The sequence below is a fragment of the Vitis vinifera genome, chromosome 1 (assembly GCF_030704535.1).
Source record: "Vitis vinifera cultivar Pinot Noir 40024 chromosome 1, ASM3070453v1".
Classification (NCBI taxonomy): Eukaryota; Viridiplantae; Streptophyta; class Magnoliopsida; order Vitales; family Vitaceae; genus Vitis; species Vitis vinifera.
In genome coordinates this window covers 12083208-12103149 of record NC_081805.1, presented here as the reverse complement: position 1 = coordinate 12103149, position 19942 = coordinate 12083208, and the positions used below count along the sequence as shown (strand labels likewise).

At 32.2% G+C, this 19942-nt stretch overlaps 2 protein-coding genes across 2 annotated transcripts; both read right to left on the bottom strand.

Moving 5' to 3' along the window:
- Positions 1-6073: 6073 nt before the first annotated feature.
- LOC100248173 (origin of replication complex subunit 6) lies at positions 6074-9445 on the bottom strand. Its single transcript, XM_002270548.4, has 10 exons — positions 9124-9445; positions 8946-8992; positions 8753-8860; positions 8581-8661; positions 8148-8259; positions 7969-8031; positions 7778-7865; positions 7564-7634; positions 6534-6630; positions 6074-6438 (listed from the first exon to the last, which is right to left on the bottom strand). Exons 1-10 carry the CDS (start codon positions 9241-9243, stop codon positions 6359-6361), a joined length of 867 nt encoding a protein of 288 aa, XP_002270584.1. The 5' UTR covers positions 9244-9445; the 3' UTR covers positions 6074-6358.
- A 1207-nt stretch (positions 9446-10652) lies between these two features.
- Positions 10653-19631, bottom strand: LOC100248279 (uncharacterized). The gene is made up of 9 exons (XM_002275361.5): positions 19427-19631; positions 18416-18538; positions 17856-18053; positions 17586-17664; positions 16620-16765; positions 13229-13342; positions 12281-12412; positions 11127-11240; positions 10653-10997 (listed from the first exon to the last, which is right to left on the bottom strand). The coding sequence occupies exons 1-9, from the start codon at positions 19550-19552 to the stop codon at positions 10947-10949; spliced, it is 1083 nt and encodes a 360-aa protein (XP_002275397.3). The 5' UTR covers positions 19553-19631; the 3' UTR covers positions 10653-10946.
- Positions 19632-19942: the final 311 nt, after the last annotated feature.

Below are 19942 nucleotides of genomic sequence, written 5' to 3'. Positions count from 1 at the left end.
TTGGAAGCTTGAAATAAGAGTCAACATATTCATAAACATCTTGTTTCATTTGGCGTATTGCTGCACATGCATGCTCACAAGGTATTCCGATCATTTTCCAAGCCTTACAAGTACATGTACGCTCTCTCAAATTCACGTCTTCATATATTTTCATATTGAATACCTTAAACAAACCACCAACATAGGGATATACAGGAAATGACCCACTCTTTATAATGTTTTCCAACAACTTTTCCTTGGTTTTTGGGCCAATTGGAGCTTTCCAATTTTCTGTAGTACCCATATGATCACATGCTAGATGAGAAAACTTGTCCATATGTGCCATTACTAAGTTGAAAATTGTGTAATGACGTTCCTCCTTCAGCCAATCATTGAATGATTCAACAAGATTAGTTGTCATCTTATCCCATCATTTTTTGGCAAACTTTGACATTGCCCAATGTTGTGGACTATTCTCTTCAACCCTCTTCGCTAGGTCACTGTTATATGTCTTTAATTTTTCCATGGTTACAACATCATCATCATCCAACCTAGCATACGCAACACTATGAAGTAGCAAAAATGCATCCACTTTACATTTTTTTCCCTTCATACTATGTTTCATCACATAGCTACTAAAATTCTCTTTCACATGATGATAGCAATATGCATGATTTTCTACTCCAAAAAGTTGAGAAACACTACGAAGAATTGCTTGATGCCTATATGATATTATGACTACTTCTTTATCTTAGAGTATGTCCTTCAATTTCTGCAAAAACCATAGTCAATCCTCATAGTTTTCTGAACTTACAACACCAAATGCAATTGGGAACATGCCATCATCAGCATCATAAGTTGTTGTGGAAAATAAGGAGTCCTTATACAGTCCACTCAAATGAGTTGAGTCAATTGCAATAACAGGTCGACAACCCATTAAAAACCCTTGAATTGAAAAAGAATGTGCAATGAACAATTGCCAAAAATGCCCATTTTGTCTGGTACATTCAGCAATCGTCCTTGGATTATTATCTACCAATCTCTGACATAACCATGGCAACAACATATATGAGTTTTCTGGAAGACCATATATTCTCTTCTTTGCCATTTCTTTATATGTCCAAGTTTGATTATAACTCAATGAAACACCATACCGACTCCTGAAATCTTTGTAAATTTGACCGGACAAATAATGAGGGGTTGCCCTTATTACTTGCTCTATGACACGAGCACCTCCTTCCCCACATTGAAGGTTGGCTTAAGCACTCAACATCTGCACAATGATTGTGTACATCAATGAAGATGTTAACCTTCAAAATTTTGGTTGTACCTACTGAATTAGCAGTTATTCTCCAAGGGCACTCATCCACTAAACAATACACAGATATTCACTTTGGAGAGTTCTTTTTGAATTTGTATTGAAATCTACCAACTAATGACATCGTATATAATGCATTTCTAAATTGATCTGCATTAGGAAAACTATGCCCACTCCCAATAATAGGTTGAGGACAAAGACTTAAATCATGTGGCCTAACTTCAATTTCTGCACATCTGGACATGAAGCCTTGAGAAAGTCCTAAATTAAACTCATTGTTTGCTTGAAATGATGCAACTGAATTGTGTGTCTCCTCCGTACTATTATGACTGCATTTTATAGCACACTCGGTTAATTAATATTATAAGCACCTTGCATCATGGAATTAATGACAACTAATACAAGATATATCACTTACCAATAATCATGCACATTGACTATACCTCCTTCAACTTCTACTCTTCGAGTCCATTTTAATACATAAATACGAGCATAATCATAACTATGAGATAACATCATATGCATGTCCTCATCATCATCCAATTGTTGAAGTGCAAATGGATCAAACTCAAGGGTGTAATGAAATGTATATCCATTTGAATTAATATTCAACTGTTCACATGCCTTTGAAACAAAATCAGCATATGACATCCCTTGTCCAATGTACATGCCTTTTTGTTGCCCACCTTTGTATTGTATTTGTTTATCCTCCTTAGGTACAATCTCTCCTCCTTCATGAAGGTAGTCGTCATAAATGGAATTTCCCAAGTCCATTTACCAATTCAGAAGTACATCTTCTTTCACCGACAATCAAATCAATATATTTCACAATATTACAACCAAGGAAATTTTTACAACAAATACAAAATAAACAAATGAAAATTATAATCAATTGAAACATATTTTATATAATAAAGAACAATATTTGTTGTATATTAGACATGTTGGGGATATGCCAAAAAACCCACAATTGCCCAGTTTTATAAGCAATTTGAAATTTTCAAAATTTTACCTTATCGTAATGTTATCGTATTTGTATTGTAATTGTAGTGTATTTTTTATTATACTTTCATATTTTTATATAAAAAAAAATTAATTTTATAGATTTTTTTTATCCGTCATTGGATTATCATCAACAAACTTCATGTATTGAAATTACAATAGTATATTTTTGTTGTCTTTTTATAATTTTGGCTTGCAAGGATGCTTTATGATAGGAACACAACATGATAGCCTAGAAATGCCAGTTCAGTAAAAAAAATTCAATATTTTGTCATTTTGGTATATTGTAATATATCGTAATGTTAATGTTTTTTCATTGTAACTTTATTGCATTTGTATTTTACTTATACTTTATAACTGAAGTAATGGTTCTTTTACACAACCTTCAAACTACTAGGCATTCAACTCATCATACCAAAATAATACTTATACAAAAAGGTAACAAATTCATAACAAAAATATAGTGATCTTAACTCTTTAACAAATTCATAATAAAAGACAAAGTGGTCTCATACAAAGGGGATTTCAGTTTTCAATGAAAATCCAAATATGTTCATAAATACACAAATAAAGTGGTCCCAAACAAGCATGAAACAATTGAGAACCTTTTTTCTTCAACCATGTCAAAAAGTCTTAACAACAAAACTAAAGTGCAAACCTTTGCAATGGAAATCAATAATAGTCATATCAAACAACCCACCCGAAAAATAAATTAAAAATAAAAACACATCTTCAATATGACCAAAATAATATAAAAAAAATTCAAAATAATAAATTTAAATAACATTTTACAAAAAAAAAAAATGTAATTTCTTTCTCAAAACCTCCTTCAATATTTCAGATCTAATATCTTACATCTACATTGTTAAAATTATTAATTTTTCGTTCATTCAATCCGATTTTTAAATTATTTATTTATTTTTTCCATAAACTGACGTTTTTTTCTTTTTGGTATTTAAAAAAAAAACTTACCTTTAATGGATTTTTTGCTAGATTCACACAAAAAAACAAGCTTTGTGTAAACAGTTTCAGATCATGACCTGAAGTGTTGGACCTTTTTCCTCTTTCCCTTTTTGCTTCTACAACACCGACAAGCTGCAGGTAGGTTAAAGAAAACTCTTTTTTCTTTGTTGTTGCTTTTCACTTTGCTATTGCTTTTCACTTTGCTGTTGTTTTTCACTTATTAAGGATAGTCTTGGCATTTAAACAAAATAAGGCCTTTGTAGGAATTATCATAATTTCACCCTACCCTTCACGATAATTATCAAATTTAGCCACCTTCCTCGATCATATTTTTCCCAGCCCTATCTTAAGGGTAATTCTCCCTAGATATTTTGACAAGATATATCGGAAATATCAAAGAAATATTGATAGATATTTTAACAAAAATATCAATAGAACATAAATAATTCAAAATTCATAAGAAAATGTTTAGAAAACATAAAAATAAATAAATAATTAAATAAAATAAGTAAAAATACACTTATTAAAGTTTATTTTGTAAATATAATTAACATAAATACAATTAAAGATAATATTTATCAATTTTTTATAAAAAAAAATAGTTTAAATTCTTTTAATATATTTATATTCATTTATTTTAAAAAATTTAAAAATAATTTTATTAAAACATATTTTATTACATTTTAAATAAAAAATTAAATTAAATTATATAGAATATTTTATTTGAGATTTAATTTCTAAAATTTTATTACAAATATGTGGTGACAACTTTTTCTATTAACATTAATTTATTTAAATAATTAAAATTATTAATAATTTATCTTATCAAATTAATTTTAATTTATAAAATATTAGGATTTCATTAATTTTTGTATATTGTAGCAATTTTTTAGTAAAATTGTATTTTTAATATTTAAAATAAAACATTTAAAATTAAAAGGATAAATAATAAATTATGAGTGAAGCGATAACAATTAAAATAAGATTAATGAGATAAATATGAAAAGCAGTTAAAAATAAAAGGATAATATAAAATAAAATAATAATCTAAATTTAAAATATAATATAAATTAAAAAATAAATACATATTATTTTTATTAAAAAACTTTTTAAAAAATAAGCAGTTTTTCCGGAAAAATCGGTGATAAATCCAAAAATTCGTAGATTTTCAGCAATTTTTTTAGACCACTTTTTACCCACATGCCCGATTTTTCACCGAAATTTCGTCAATATATCGATGATTTTTCCAATATTTGACCATTTTGCTGCCAAAATTGTTTGGACCACAGTCAATTACTGATTTTTGGCCAAAATTTCAGTTAAAAAAAAAACGATTTTTCAAACCTTGGCTACGGGGAAAAATTAAAAGAAATATCCAAAACAAAAGGGGGTTAAGTTCGCTAAAGTGAGAAATGGACCTGTTTCAGTCCCATAGGATGCTTTTGGTTCGACTATTCAATTGTGGGATCTAGTTTTGCCCTTTTCTGAGGACAAAATGCCACAAGCGGAGCATGGGATTTGAACCTTGGAGCTTTATTATGAAATAAAACATGAGCCATCATACTATGATTACCCGAAGGCATTCAAAAACTTTACATACATTAAATCTAAAATACATATAAGCGTTTATGATTTATCTCTAATTTGAAAATACTAATAATTTGATAAATCTTTATGTTATCATTTTTATAATTTAATTTATCGATTTCAATGATGAAATGTATTTAAAAACTTTTAATTATTAATATATTTTTTAATTTCCAATAATCATATTTATTAAACAACGAATCTAACCAATGAACTATAAACTAATAACTTTTTCAATTCAATAATCAATTCATTTCTAAAAACATTATTAAAAAAATAAAACTATATATAAGATTAATTTTTAAAATATATTTAAAAATATAAAAAATAAATTAAAAACGTTTTAACAGATTTCTATTTTATAAAACATAACAATTTTAAAAAATGGTTCTCAAAAACCATTTCTTTAAATGGAAGCTTTCTTATACAAATATCTCTAATATAATCCAGTTAGAAGTTTTCTTTTTATTTTTACAAGCATCTTTAATATAATGGTTATGATCGACTTAACTTTATTAGGAATCGTTAGCATAGCGGCTAGAACAATCCCCAGATTTACATGGGAACCAAGTTCCAGATCATGGCACTGAATTAAGAATTATCATAAGATATGCAGCCGAAAACTTTAAGGGATAAAAAGAAATAAAAGTTAGTTACAATTAAACATCAATACAACATAGAAACCCTAACATTTTAATGAAAAGAGAAAATACGAATACAGCATATACACATTTCATGATCCATCTTCTTCAAATTACTCTATTAATCCAAACTATTTAGACATGTTCCCAAGCAAATCCCATCTGATGTATTAAAGGACCTATATTTGATTGCCACAAGACTTTTTTTTTTTTTTTTTTGTATTAACTCTATCAAAATCCTGATTAAAAGCTAAGTTAAAACAGGTCATCCGATATAGTAATGTCATTGGAACAAGAAATTAATCCCTTACTTTCTACATAGCATATAATTGGGAACCAGTTTATCAACTCCGGTTGATGGTGCATCTCATCTTCAAGCATTTCCTTCACATGGCCAAATCTATTGATATTTGATACAGTCTACAAGTTTTCCCCACCCCACCCTTAAAATAAACACTTGAATTTTCTCCAAATGAATTTAGCAAAGAAAAGGGAGAAAGCCTGAAAGCAATGCTACAATCTCCCCAGGCAACCTCAATCTACCAGCCTGTTTCAAACTTTATTAAGATATTCAGGTATAATGTAAATAATAAAGCAGTTTATTTTATTTTTGTGATTTTTTTTAAATCATTATGTACAATGTCACTAATTGAAGAAGAGCAATTCCTGCAGCATCTTTTTAATTTCTTTAACATGTAGAAAAAATTCCTGTATGCTAGAGCACTAGCAAAAATGAAAATAAATTAACCCATCAAAGTTATCATTTTGGAGTGTAATAATGTCGACCATGGTACTTCCTCATCATTCCTTCTCTTCTCATGTCAACTTGCAGCAACAAAAACTGTTAACAGAAGGTATACATTGCCTCTTACATAGCCTCCAACTTCTGGGTCTCAGGAACTTCCTTCTGAAAGTCGAGTTTAGTTTGCTTAGTTTGCCTACTAGGAACTGGAGAGGTAAACAAAATATCAATAATCAGTTGCAATGACCTAAATAATGTGGATTAATGCAGTAAATGAAACAGAGAAGATTGCTCTCAAAACCTTTGGCCTTGCTTTGCTTATTAGCTGCAGTTACAGAAGATTTCCATTCCTCATAAGCAAGTTTATCCTTTTGTTTACGCCGCTTGTAACTTGAAAGCTGCAAATGTAATGTCACAGTAACATCTGACAATAGTTAGAGACCTAGTCTGTAATAGGGATCTGGAATTTTATTTATTAAGATGAACAGAATATTTCTGAACATCATACTAAAATTTTTCATGGCAGAACCAAACAAATGCATAGTACATGTATAATTTTAAGCCAAGGAACTAATAATTTAATGAATGAACATAATCATTTTAAATGACAGAAACCTTCTTATGGATCTTTGACTAAGCATTTCTTGCATCAAGGGAAAGGATATTTTGGCAAGTTGTTGAGCATTTCAGACCACATACCAACTGGAATGTCCTAAATATTTTATGGGTACACTGATTTGTGGAAGCACACATCCAAATCACATTGATGAAGAATTACATTTCCTACAAATAAAAAAATAAATAAATAAAAATAGATTTGCAGCTTCTTTCAGAGTCATAATTATAGCCATTGTTAACAAAAAGTTGTAACAATTTAGTTGATTGTGGTTAAAGCTTATCCAATCAAGTTCTGCCTAACTTAGTTTGTGCCCTTTTTGTATCTATGCAATTTAAACCAGCAGCTAGGGTAAACTATCGAAGTAAGTAAAAACCTGCAAACTAAAATGCAAAAATGGGACAGATTGTGAACACTATCGATAATGCTAAGTTCCATATTAGAAGACCAAGTTAAACCAACATCAAGGTTATGGAACCATGTCATCCATCATTATGCAGAACAAGAATTTCAAAGATCAGCAAGGGAACAGGTCCTGGTTTGTAACAGTAAGTGATAAAATTGATGTCAAATGTGATGCTGCATATATTCACAATACAATAGAAACTAACAGGGATTGAATGTGCATATACCTATCTGATTTGCAAACAAACAATATCACTGTTTTTAGTATATACGAACAGAACATCAATTAGATATGCTTTTGTATTTGTACCTCCAGTGCATCATCAGATGAATAACCACCATCATCAAGTTTCCTTTTCCCAGGTAATGTATCCAACAGTTCTGCACACCAATGAAGGAAATTAGAAATAAATTCTCAAAGTAAAGGAAAGATTCTAGCAATGAAGAATAGAACAACATTCTCAACATAAATCATAGCTCCAAAAATGATTCAGAAGCAAATTCCAACAAGTGTTAGTTGCTACCTCGGTTCCCTTTCACATCCTTGGGGTCTTTTTTCTCCTTGGAGATCCCAAAGACATCATGACATAGGTCCTTCATAGATGTAGAAACCTACAGTTGATAGTTGTATATTAGCATTAAAACACTTGAAGAGACAATGCCTATCCACTGTTGGGTGCACTAAAGCATTATCCATACTACAAAATTCTCTTACAGAGGAAAATTCAGATTCGGATGTCCCACAAAGCTCAATCAACTTAAGCTTGTCTATCTTCAGCTGTAAGACATGGAAAAAAGGAAATTAATTACTGTAAGTTAATGACATCTCCGCTGAAACATATAGACAAACAGATAATACATATATATATGTTCATAGAGAGATTAGTTGGGAACCTTGTGCCTTTTTGCACACAAGTAGAATGCTACAGCAGTAAATACTGGCCGAGTGAAGTCAGCACTTGTCCGCCGAGAAGCTGGCAATGATGCAAGAAATCGATCCTTATAGCTGGACATTAGAACCATCACCCAATCAAATCACACATCTTATGATAAGAATTTTGGCATTAACACGCACATTCAACAAAAGCCTTTGTTTTCATGCCACTAATTTTAATTCATAACCTCATGTACTAGTGATTCAAAATATAACTTACATGAATGCCAGAGAAGAGGGAGCATAAAGAAATTATCAGAGCTTATTTACTTGTGCTACACAGGCAATTTTTCAAACATGTAGCAGATATCATTCTCTCTAAAGAACAATCAACCAGCATACAAGCAATAGAAATCAAAATTTACATAATGTGTAGAAGGAAATGGATCTTACAGTGACAGACCCTTCTGCACGAAAGGAATGAGCCTAACACATCCAAACCGAATCCCCAATTCTCTAATATCCAGCTTTGTCCTACAAAGCCACAAAACTGGCTCAATCCACACGGATTCGAAATGTCATTGCCAAAAGAGGGAAGAAAAAACAAACAAATTCGAAAACTTACTTGACACCAAGACCATTCTGCATTGCATTGAACGATCGATTATATGCCTTCTCTGACATGCCACTCAATTTTATCGCGCTCGGGCGATCAAAAATGACTTCTTCCCATCTATTCCAACATCAGAAATCAATAAACCAAACAATTGTGACTGTATGGATCAATCAAGAAGCGATTTTGATAGAATAGAAATTACCTTGAAGCGGCGATTTCTAAGCAGATTATGGCCTTGCAGATCTCCCCCTAGAAAATGAGAAAATTTCTCCATTAGCACTCAACGTTGGTGGTTTTATTTTATTTTTATTTTTTTTTTTTTTGTTCTTTTTGTGTGTAAATCTTATGTGAATGAATGAATGAAGATTGGGAAAACTGACAACTCCGATGACAGAAGAATCGAACTGGATGTCGCAGAGGCGGCGGAGCTCGGCGGCTTTTCGGATGATGTGTTTGGAATCGGATAGACCTAGCTTCTTCGCAATGTCAGAGATATCCATTTCTCTAATTGGGTGGCTTGGATGAAGAGGAAGAGAGGAGTGGATATCTCTTCATTTTCAGGGGTTGAGAAGATGATATCAGGCAAAGTGGCGGGAACGTGAATGGAGGGGTTGTTTTTTCGAATTTGCGCGCCCCAAATGGCGCCAATCTCAAACTGTAAAAGAGTCTACTACAAGTCTACGACTGCTCAACGAAAAACAGGCCACATGTTTTTTTTTTTTTTAAATAAATAAATAATTACTTTTTCAACATTTTCTTTTTTAATGTATATTTCTTATTTTATTTTATATGAAGATATTAAATAGTAAAAGGTGTTATTTAAATCATTATAATTTTCAAAACATTTTAAATGAATTGTTAATATAACAATAATCGCCTTTATGCTCTGAATCAAACCAAACCAAAAGACTTTTATAACTTTAAAATGCGTGTCCAAAATTAAGAACAACTTATAAATATATTATTTAATATGTGACATCATAATTATATTCTACTAACTTTTTATCTGTAACACAGATTAAATTCCTAAGTGTCTTAAATTTTAAAAGAATATTAAAAATTAATTACAAAAAAAAATATTATTGTATAATTCTTTAAATCAATAATATATAATTTAACTTAATTATGTATAACTTTTTTAAAAGAGTAAATCTATGTAGACACTATCCAAGAAAAAAGCACCATGGCATGGTCGTCTTTCTTTTGTCATCAAAGTGTCTTTGTGGTTAAAAAAGAAAAGAAAAGAAAAAGAGTGCCATTAAACTTACTGCCTATTTTTTACAAAAAATCTGAATGAGATGCTGTTCAGGAACTAAATACAACCTAATATTTCATTTACCATCGTTATTAAATTCCGGGCAAAAAAGATCATGTAACTACTAGTCACGTTGTTGTGACATATTCAGTAAATCATATACTAAAATATCATAGGGAAAAAGAAATATGGTAATCTAGAGTTCTTTTCACAAAAAGCCCAAAAATAAAAAAATAAAAAAATTCACACGTTAAATTGCTGCACCGTCTTCTGGATACACATTTTATTTCAAAACCCTTTTGCCTTTTTTTTAGGGCTTCCAACCACTTGTTCTTTTATCAATGTCAACCGAATACTGTAATACAATTGGTGGCCATGCCCTTTAAACCATTCTGCCATTCTTAAGCTTGGCCCGCACTATAAAGCTATGACTCATTCATATCTTGGACGGCGGTAGGCTGTGCAAAAGTGGATTTTCATTCAGAATTCCATTTCGTGAGGAATTCAGCAGTAGACTGTTCCGGCAGAAATGCACTCCACCACTTTCAGTTTATATTCCATTCCTAGGCCTAGCCATTGACGAACACATAGCTTCATTATGTTGGAACTTGGAAAGTAATGGTATCGGAACACAAACCTTGGCAATCAGTGCTCTAAACAAACCAGAAAATCTATAACACAACTCCAAGGGTCCATGGGGAAATTCTTTATGTCGTATTCGCAACACTGATTTCTTTTCTCAACTACAAAATAACATATTGAAACCAACTTTTTTTAAATAATCATAGTGACAGATTCGAAAATTAAACCTGGAAGTTCTACACTGGATATCTCCATCCCCAAAAGAGGTCAGAAGCTTTAGTTTGTGTTCTAATGGCTTTTCATAACCTGCATTAAGTTCATCTGGAGAACTTGTAAAACCAATCTAATGAACACAGCAGTAGATTGTTATTTTGATGTCTGAGTGGAAAATTCCTCTGTTCCGCTGCCATGAACCAGCTGTTAAACAAGAGAGGTGGCAGGTAATTACTATATCATAATAGGTACCCAAATGTACTACACCAAATTAAAGAACTGTTTATGCACATGTATGGTGGTGGTTTGGGGGAGAGGGGTTAAAGAGGGTACCAAGGATCCAACTTGCTCGAATGCTTCCATTACTTTTGGATCTTCTTCATCCTCATATCCCACCTGTAGTATCCGAGGCCCATTGACAGACCAAAGGGCTCTTCGACCTGCCTCCTGGAAGGAGATGAAAACATACATGCATTACTTTTCATCCAGAAGAATTAGCTTCGCTTATAAGGAGCCATACACAGGTTAACAGGGAGAAATATTTAAATCTGGGATGCATTTGGCACTACAGCAAATTGGATGCATGAAAAAGTTCTTCTAAACTTCAACTACTAGGCATTTGAAGGATAATAAACATTTATTAAAATGAAATCTATATTTTGTATTCCTCCAAAATGAATGAAATGCATTTTTTTATTGGAAGCCACTTTTCCCACCATCTATAGGCAACACATCTCTCTCTTTTTTTTTTGTTTATTTCTTCCTGCCAGGATTCAAACCTGGAACCTCAACCTCCCACAATCCCAATTCCAAGCCATTTTCTAGAATATCAACTGTTATATTTGCTCTTATTTAATTCAACATGAAAAATTCTTTCAGCAGTGATGATATAATATAAATACAATGCACTGACATGCACTTCAGCCAATAGCATCTACGGTCATCTTGAGCCAATATTATCTTTTGTTGAAACAGACCCCTAGACGTTTAAGAATGCATGACATCAAGGGCATTAACATTGGTCCAAGTACAAAACCATCAATACAGCCTAATTATCTAATAAGCCTAAAGTATAGTTTTTAGCTGATATTTTCACACACAGATAGTGAGAAAACCAAGCTTGCTTCCAAAAGTTGTCCAATACATGAGTCTAAAATATTCAAACTAAGTATTAGTAAATATCATTTGTCACCTATCCTTCACACATGCATTATCCTAGTAACATCTGCTTTGCTGGACTAAGTAACTGGATTGTTAAAATATAAAGCCCCTACAACACGGCAGGTTTAAGTAGCAACAGCTATAGTGGGACAAAATGTTTGAGATATCTTTTTTGATTCTGGAAAGCATATACAATTTCCTTAGGACCCTTTGGCAAGTTCTTGTCAAGGATGACTTTTGAATTCATTCATGGCCAATGAAACATGTGCTATGGATTTAATATGTACAATATGAGGAAAAGAAGAAGAATATGTTATTAATTTGACCTGTAATGAGATCAAGTAAAGAGACTCCAGTGCTTGAACCCGAATTTCAGGATCACCAACAGGTTCACGTTCAATGGAGAGTGCACTGCCAAGCTCAAGTGGCATTTTTGATGTGTCATGTTCACTATAAACCTGGGAACAAATAACCAGATCAAGGGGAAAATTCCACAGCATAAGCATTAGAAAAATGTGGGGAAAAACAGAGAACCATATTCAATGATAGCAAGCAAAGAAAGGCATGGATCAGCCAAAAGTTTTTCCATTTAGAAACATGGAATAAAGTTGACAAAACCTATGATAAAACTTCCAACTTAACCCACAGAATTGGAAATCTAGAAGAAACAAACTGCAGTGTAAGAGCAAATAGAGTTGCATAAGTAGATCATAGAAAGCCTAGACAGCAATTCTAATATTGAGGTGCATAACTACATAGTAGAAAGTATTAGGCAACCATTCCAGCAATGCTGTTCATGAGGTTTAAACAAAAACATTAGTGGAAGATAATCTCTGCAAGAATGATTCCTCATACTTCTTGAATATTACAAATTGCCTATTTATGAAAAAAAGTTTATTAATCCATTGAAGATTAGATGAGAGCCAGTATCTCCATGGTACATAAGCATGCAGTTATGATAATTGCATGCTGATTTCAGGTAACTTTCATGTTTCAAAATAAATCCAACTAATAGAGGCCTTCTTTCAAATTGAACTTTGGAACTTATACCATGAAAAAGAAATATAATATGGGAAAAAGTAATTAGTAACAAGCATTATTGGATATGAAGTAAACCGTGGTGATTTTACATTTGAATAGAAAAAAAAGAGTAGTAGAACAAATTTATTATTATCATTTTTTTTAAAAAGACAAACGTAATAACCTTGCCACAAACAAACTAAAGACAGAGTTTGCCAAACACTTGAAAGTGTCAAAAAAGCAAAAAATATTACCTTGCTGCCAGCGACTGGCAAGAGCAAAGTTGGCCAGAGAAACTCCGATATCAAAAGCAAATTTTCTAGCTGAGTCTCAGCTTCAAAACAGCAGTTGCGAATCATCCCAGAAACCTGTGAGCAAACAAACACACCACAAAAAATTGCTGCTGTAGGAATTATTAGATTCAGAAGTAACTATAAAGCAATTCAAACCAGGAAACAACCAAGTCAAGTCAAGCTACATATTTGGCTATCAAGCTTGTTTATTTGAAAATCTGGACCAAGCCCAAATGCTCAAGCTTTACCCGAACTTAACTAGCCTTTTCAAGCTTGGTCAAGTTCATCCCTGTTCACAACCTGACACAGTTTGTAAATTAGCCTAATCTAACCATTCAATTCTATGTTTGAATCCAACACTTCAACCTTAACCATTGCAAATTGGTGATTACAGTACAATCCAAATGACTACTTCATTCTTCATGCTACCTATTTCCTTAATATTGTTTATAACCTTTTTGAAGTATTTCTTTTGGCTAATTTGTTAAAATGGTTATGCTACTGGGAGTCTATGATGCCAGCCATAGCTTGTGCTTGGCTTCTTCAATTGTTTAAGTGGTTTCTCAACCAGCAGACCCCAAGCTGTTCAGGAACAGCTTTGCTAATCTAATAGTCCTAGTTCAAAGTCCTTTCAATGTTCAAAACAATCATAAACAAGTCATAGTGTGTCAAAAGCATATAGTGTCAGAAGTCAGCACCCCTCAGAGCAACCAAACATTCCCTTTATCTCATTTTTTTGGAATATATTAGATGGATTAGACGTAACTTTTATATAACAGACGGATTAGACCTAACTTTTTTCTTTTATTGAAAGTGAAAACTTTTTTCACAAAAAGTAGAAAATTTTCATCTCTGACACACCAGGATTAAACTTAACGGTGAAGCAATATCTCCAAATAATCTCAACCTGGCAAAAATTGTACAATATCTTAAGAACTAAAGGCTACTAAAGGTGCTATAGGCAACAACATGGACCCAAAATGGCCTGGTTTATAGGACCAAGAAAGTAGCCACTATTTTAGATATCATTTCATGGTATCATCAAGAGATAGCGATGTAGGACAACCCTAGGATGGTTACCTACAATCAAATAGGTGGGCAAGGGTTTTTATCATTTAGGGTTTAAGTAGAGGAATAAGGGATAAAGTTTGTGGCAACAAAATAAAATAAAATAGAATATAAAGAAAGAAGATAAGGAGAAGAAGGGGATAGAATCTTAGAGTCATACTAAGGCCTTTTAGGAGTCTCACCTAGAAGAAAATCAATAAAGTCTCACCACTAAGAATTGCAAAGTATGCAAGAAAATGTATTATTATTAATCATCAATCAATATATACCTTAGTTTATATCAATTAACCTTATTTATAGGCTTCTCTAAGAAATCCAAAATCTACTAAAATTCTAATAACTTATTTTGACTCTAATTCTAATTGTCTTATAACCTAATTAACTACTCCTAATTTAACTCCAATAAATACTAATCCTAATTTAATTCTAAGTAATACTAATTATACTTTAATTGCAACTAATATTAGTTCCCTTTCTTGATGTACATCTTGGAGATTCATCCTCACCAATTCCCCCCATCTTGAAAAAAAAACCTCGACCTTGAGTTTTAGTGATTTTCCACAGTCAATTGAAATTTTAAGCAATGTCTTCCACCTTTTCTTTCTTAGAAAACTCTTTACCATGATAAGATAAGATCTCAAGATCTCTTGAACTTGTTCAATTTCATGCGAAACAAGTTCTAAACTTCAAAAGATTTTCCAATATTGTGAAACAAGTTGATAGTTCTCAAAATAATTATATGTCATCAACAAGTTTGTGGCAAATTGCTTCCTAAACTCTTCTTACAAAAGAACAAGTTTCTTGAATTCCCTATATTCAAAAGAAATTTCTGCAATTCTTATTATATCATCATAGGATTCTTCATGTTTGCCACCAATCATGATAATGTTTTGGTCTTGAAAAGTCAAACATTGTTTTTTTTAAAGCTTTAACAACTTTTATTTAGCTCTATTACAAGTTGTTCTAGGATTAGTTTCATCACCTCTTGCATTCTAGATTCATCATTGACCATTTCTTCGTCCTTCCTAGCAACTAAAAATTGTTTCTTAATGGGAGTATTTCATGGCTCTTCAGGTTTCAAGGATGTTAATTTTCCCTCTAATTGCTTAAGTGTGGAGTTTCCTTTAGGACGAAGGATCTTCTTACACCCATTGCACACAAGTGTGCAAGTGTTCTCATATCCATCATGTTGGATCCTTTCATCAAAAAGCCATGGCCTTCCAAGCACAATATGGGCAACTTTTATTGGAAAAACATAACAACATACTAATAACTCAAAATTATTACTAAAATTAAATGTCACTAGACAATGAGAATTCACCAAAATAGATGTGTCATTTACCCATGCTATTTGATAGGGATTTGGATACTCTTTTGACTTTAGATTAAGTTTCTCAACAAGTTCCTTTGAAACTAAGTTGAAACTACTACCTCCATCAATAATCATAGTACATAGTCTCCCTTGGCAATCAATGTGAGTTTGGAAAATGCTAGTATATCGTCAATCAAATAGATATAGGAAAACCCTAGGATAATTGTCCACAATCAAATAGGTGGGCAAAGGTCTAAGGAGAGGAGCAAGGGATAAAGTTTATGACAACAAAATAAAATAAAATGAAATATAGAGAAAAAAGATAAAAGAGAAGATACGATAGAACCTTAGAGTTGCACTTAGGCCTTCTAGGAGTCTCATCTTGAAGAAAATCAATGAAGTATCACTATTAAGAATTGCAAAGTATGCAAGAAAACATATTATTATTAATCATCAATCAATATATACCTTGATTTAAATCAATTAACCTTATTTATAGGTTTCTCTAAGAAATCCAAACTCTACTAAAATTCTAATAGTCTATTATGACTCTAATTTTAATTGTCTTATAACCTAATTAGCTACTAATAATTCAACTTCAACAAATACTAATCCTAATTTATTTCCAAGTAATATTAATCCTACTTTAATTCTAACTAATATTAATTCCCTTTCTTGATGTAGATCTTGGAGATTCATCCTCATCAAACGGGTTTGGCTGAATGATATTCAAATATCAATCAAGCAATAACATTTATCTCATAAACTCAGATGTAAATGCAATACTGGGTTCCAAAAAGGCGTACAATTAGAGTCCCATAGCTAGTGATCTTCACTTCCTGGTTCCTGACTTTATTATCAAACAAAAACCAAAAGAACTTCTGCTGTAGATGCATACTGAAGAGAACAACATACACTGTCAAGGGTCTTCTAGAAAAAAATTTAGCTGTTGAGGAGATCTGTAATGCATACCCCCTTTTTTCGCAATGGATTTGTTGAATCAAACTGCCTAACAATCTGCTTTAGCATCCCTCGCTTAGGATCCAACAACATTTTCCTTCCTGAGTCTTTCTTTGAGATGTTCACAAGTATGGAACCAACATGTTCAAATGGATCATCTGTAGGATGTGTGGAAGAAAGAAAATGTCAGGATGGAAGAGTGGCAGCACAAACTTAGTTGAAGTCAATTGTCATTGCATGAGGTTGTGAATGCATGTATGGTAATATATGAATATAAGTGCAAACCAGCCAAATTCCACAAAGAATATAACACAGAAGCACATACACTGGTGCATATTTGTGCATGTATGTATGCATACAGGGAAATACAGATACACACACACACAGAGGTACATATATATGCATGTATATATGCATAGAGGGAAATACGTAACACACATGTGCATTTATGCATGTATGTGTGTTATGGGGAACTCTATAAATGATAATGAAGAAATGAACATTATAAAAAGAGAACATATTTTCAAATGAAATTAAAAGACACTTAAAAATTAATGGAAGTATGAACACAAGATACAAAACTAGGATTTCTTAAACAACTAACTTTATGCTTTTTTGAACTTCAATGTCGATAACCTTAAAAAAAAAAGTGATCTTGGATCACCAAAAGTGGGTGTTCTCAGCCTGTTAGACAATCAAGCTCATGATCCATGTCAAAAGATCTAGGCTTTTCAAAATTTATTGTACATTTTTTATAGGCTTTCAGGTTTTATGACACATTGCAGATAAATGAGTGGCTGAGATGATCATGGTCAGTAATCACAGTACCACTTGGATTTTTCTTGTGGAATAATACATCAGCTTCAAGTCAAGAAGTATCAATGATACTCAAATTGAAAAGTAGAAGGGTATAAAATTATGTAGGCATAACATATTTGCATATAAAAGAAAACTAAAGTACAAAGAAGACAAACACACCAGTTGTTTCAGTAGAGGATGTACAGAATGATCTCACAAGCTTCATAAGATAGAGTCCTTGAATCTTCTCATCTCCAGTCTAATGAAGAGAAACGTTTCCCAATATAAGTAATTAGTATTTCCGCATGATAAGGCATAGCTGAACTAAACCATGCTACTACTATTAAGAAAAACACATCCTTGATTCCAAATCCTTCTTTGCAGGAAAAAGAGATTTCTAAAAGATTGCATAGAGCATTGGAGGCAATACTATTAACCATAGGAAAGCACCTGAAGCAAGGATGCAATACCATCATCAGACTGGGTGAGATTAACTAGGAGCATAACCAGCAACCTGGTAATACCAGACCCTTGCTTATATAAAATATCCATGGCTGTTTTAATCATTCCCATAGCTACCATCTTTGCTGCTTGCTCTGGCTTTTGTGACAGATTTATAAGAGCCTCTGCGGCGGGTTCAGAAACTTCCTGAAATGTCAAACCAATTCAGTTGAGCAATAATATCCAAGAGGTTATCCTAGCAAAACAAAAATCACCCTGCTCAATGCTCTTCAAAACAATCTCTATGTGCTTTATGTGCATTAGTCATTATACTTTCAACATCAAAGTGAGACTCCACATTAAAATCCTTCCAATCTAATCAGTGTAGCCTGGGGCACATAGCCTAATTGAAATACAAACTCAAATTAGGGAAGTCCCCTTTGAAGAGCATGAATCTCTTAAATCCAATTTTCTTGTTGACATGCATTATCCTGCCAATCTCCTGCAAGATATAGCACTGAAAAGAAAAATGATATTGGTTTTTTATGAAGGCATGAGATAAAGAGCACCTTTTTTTCACTTAAAACTCGAGATAATGATGGAATCAGAACATCTGAGTGGCTGCAAAGAGACTGTAAACCATCCTCAGACCCAGTTAATCCCTGAACAATATCCACAGCTGCCTTCTTCACCTGAGTTTTTTACATAAAAATTTCCAATTAAAAGCTATAGAGTCCTAAAAATTGAATAAAGTAACATGGGTAAACAATTATAAACTGAGCAAGTACGCCTATACCTTATTTCCCTCTACATTTCTTAGAAAGAGAAAGATAAAATCATTGACCAATAATTGAAACCTGAAAGATTAATCCTGTGCATAAATCACATTACGGGTGCATTTGCTATGCGGGAATAGGATGGGAATGGGATGAATCAAAATCCCATGTAGAAGATAAGAATCAAAATCCCAGGGAGAGTGGAATGTGGTTTCCTAAGAGGGTTCCAATTCTAAACTGAGCAAATTCAATCACTCAATATACACATACAAGAAGAAAGAGTCCATTCACTTTTCCTTTGAGAGTTCAGGGGATGACATTGAGCAAAAAGTCCACACTTGATGGAATCATGGTGTCATCAATTTCCTAAAAAATAAAAATAAAATGGTTGTCGCCTCTGCGGTGGGCATGGGATTCCAGTAACTAAGGAAACATATTCCAATATTAAAATATAAGTTCCCAACCTTCACTCGTCAAATTAAAAAACACGTTGAATAGACATTTCTGTGAAAATAACTACACAACAGTCCGCTATTCTCAATCCTCAGTTCAACCGATGAATCCCATAACTTAGTTAAGTCTATTTTATGCGAATTCAACTCTAAAAAAGAAAAAAGAACTCTGAATTTTTTATGAGTAGGGTTTTGTTACAGCAATTTTTCCATTTAAGAAACATAAACAGAATAAAAAATTATTTAAATCTTTCTAATCCGTCTGGGTGCCGGAAAATAAGAAGAAAGTGAAAGAGAAATAGGAATCTAACAATTCTAATCAACCAAACAAAATTTAAGATTATGAACTTACTTGTGGAGAAGGAGCAGAGAGAAAACCTACTAACTCTTCCAGCTCGGTCGGCATCACTCTTGACTCTTCTTTGCACATCACGCGCTGCATAGTATACGGCGATATATAGTTCCTTCGAAACGACATCGTCCTGGAGTGAAACCACCATTAGCTGGAAACGACACCGTTTTCCAGCGAAAAGTTTTCCTTATATTTTCCAACAAAAACTCTTTCTTCATTTTGTTTCTTGCAATTCTCAAAAGACGGCCTTCGATGACCCGTATTTTCTATTTAAAGTATTTTTTAATGGAGGTATTTTTTTATTTTTTGTAGAAAAATCACTCACCAAATGATTTTTCATAAAACATAAATGATTTTTTAAATTTAAAAAACTGTTTTCTAAGTTTTAGTCAAATATATATAGTTTTAAAAATTATTTTAAAAATTAAAAATATTTTTTAAAATTATTATCAAAGAGAATCTAAAAAAATAAAATAATTTATAAATTTGTGAATTTAGCTCTTTCAATATTTTTTA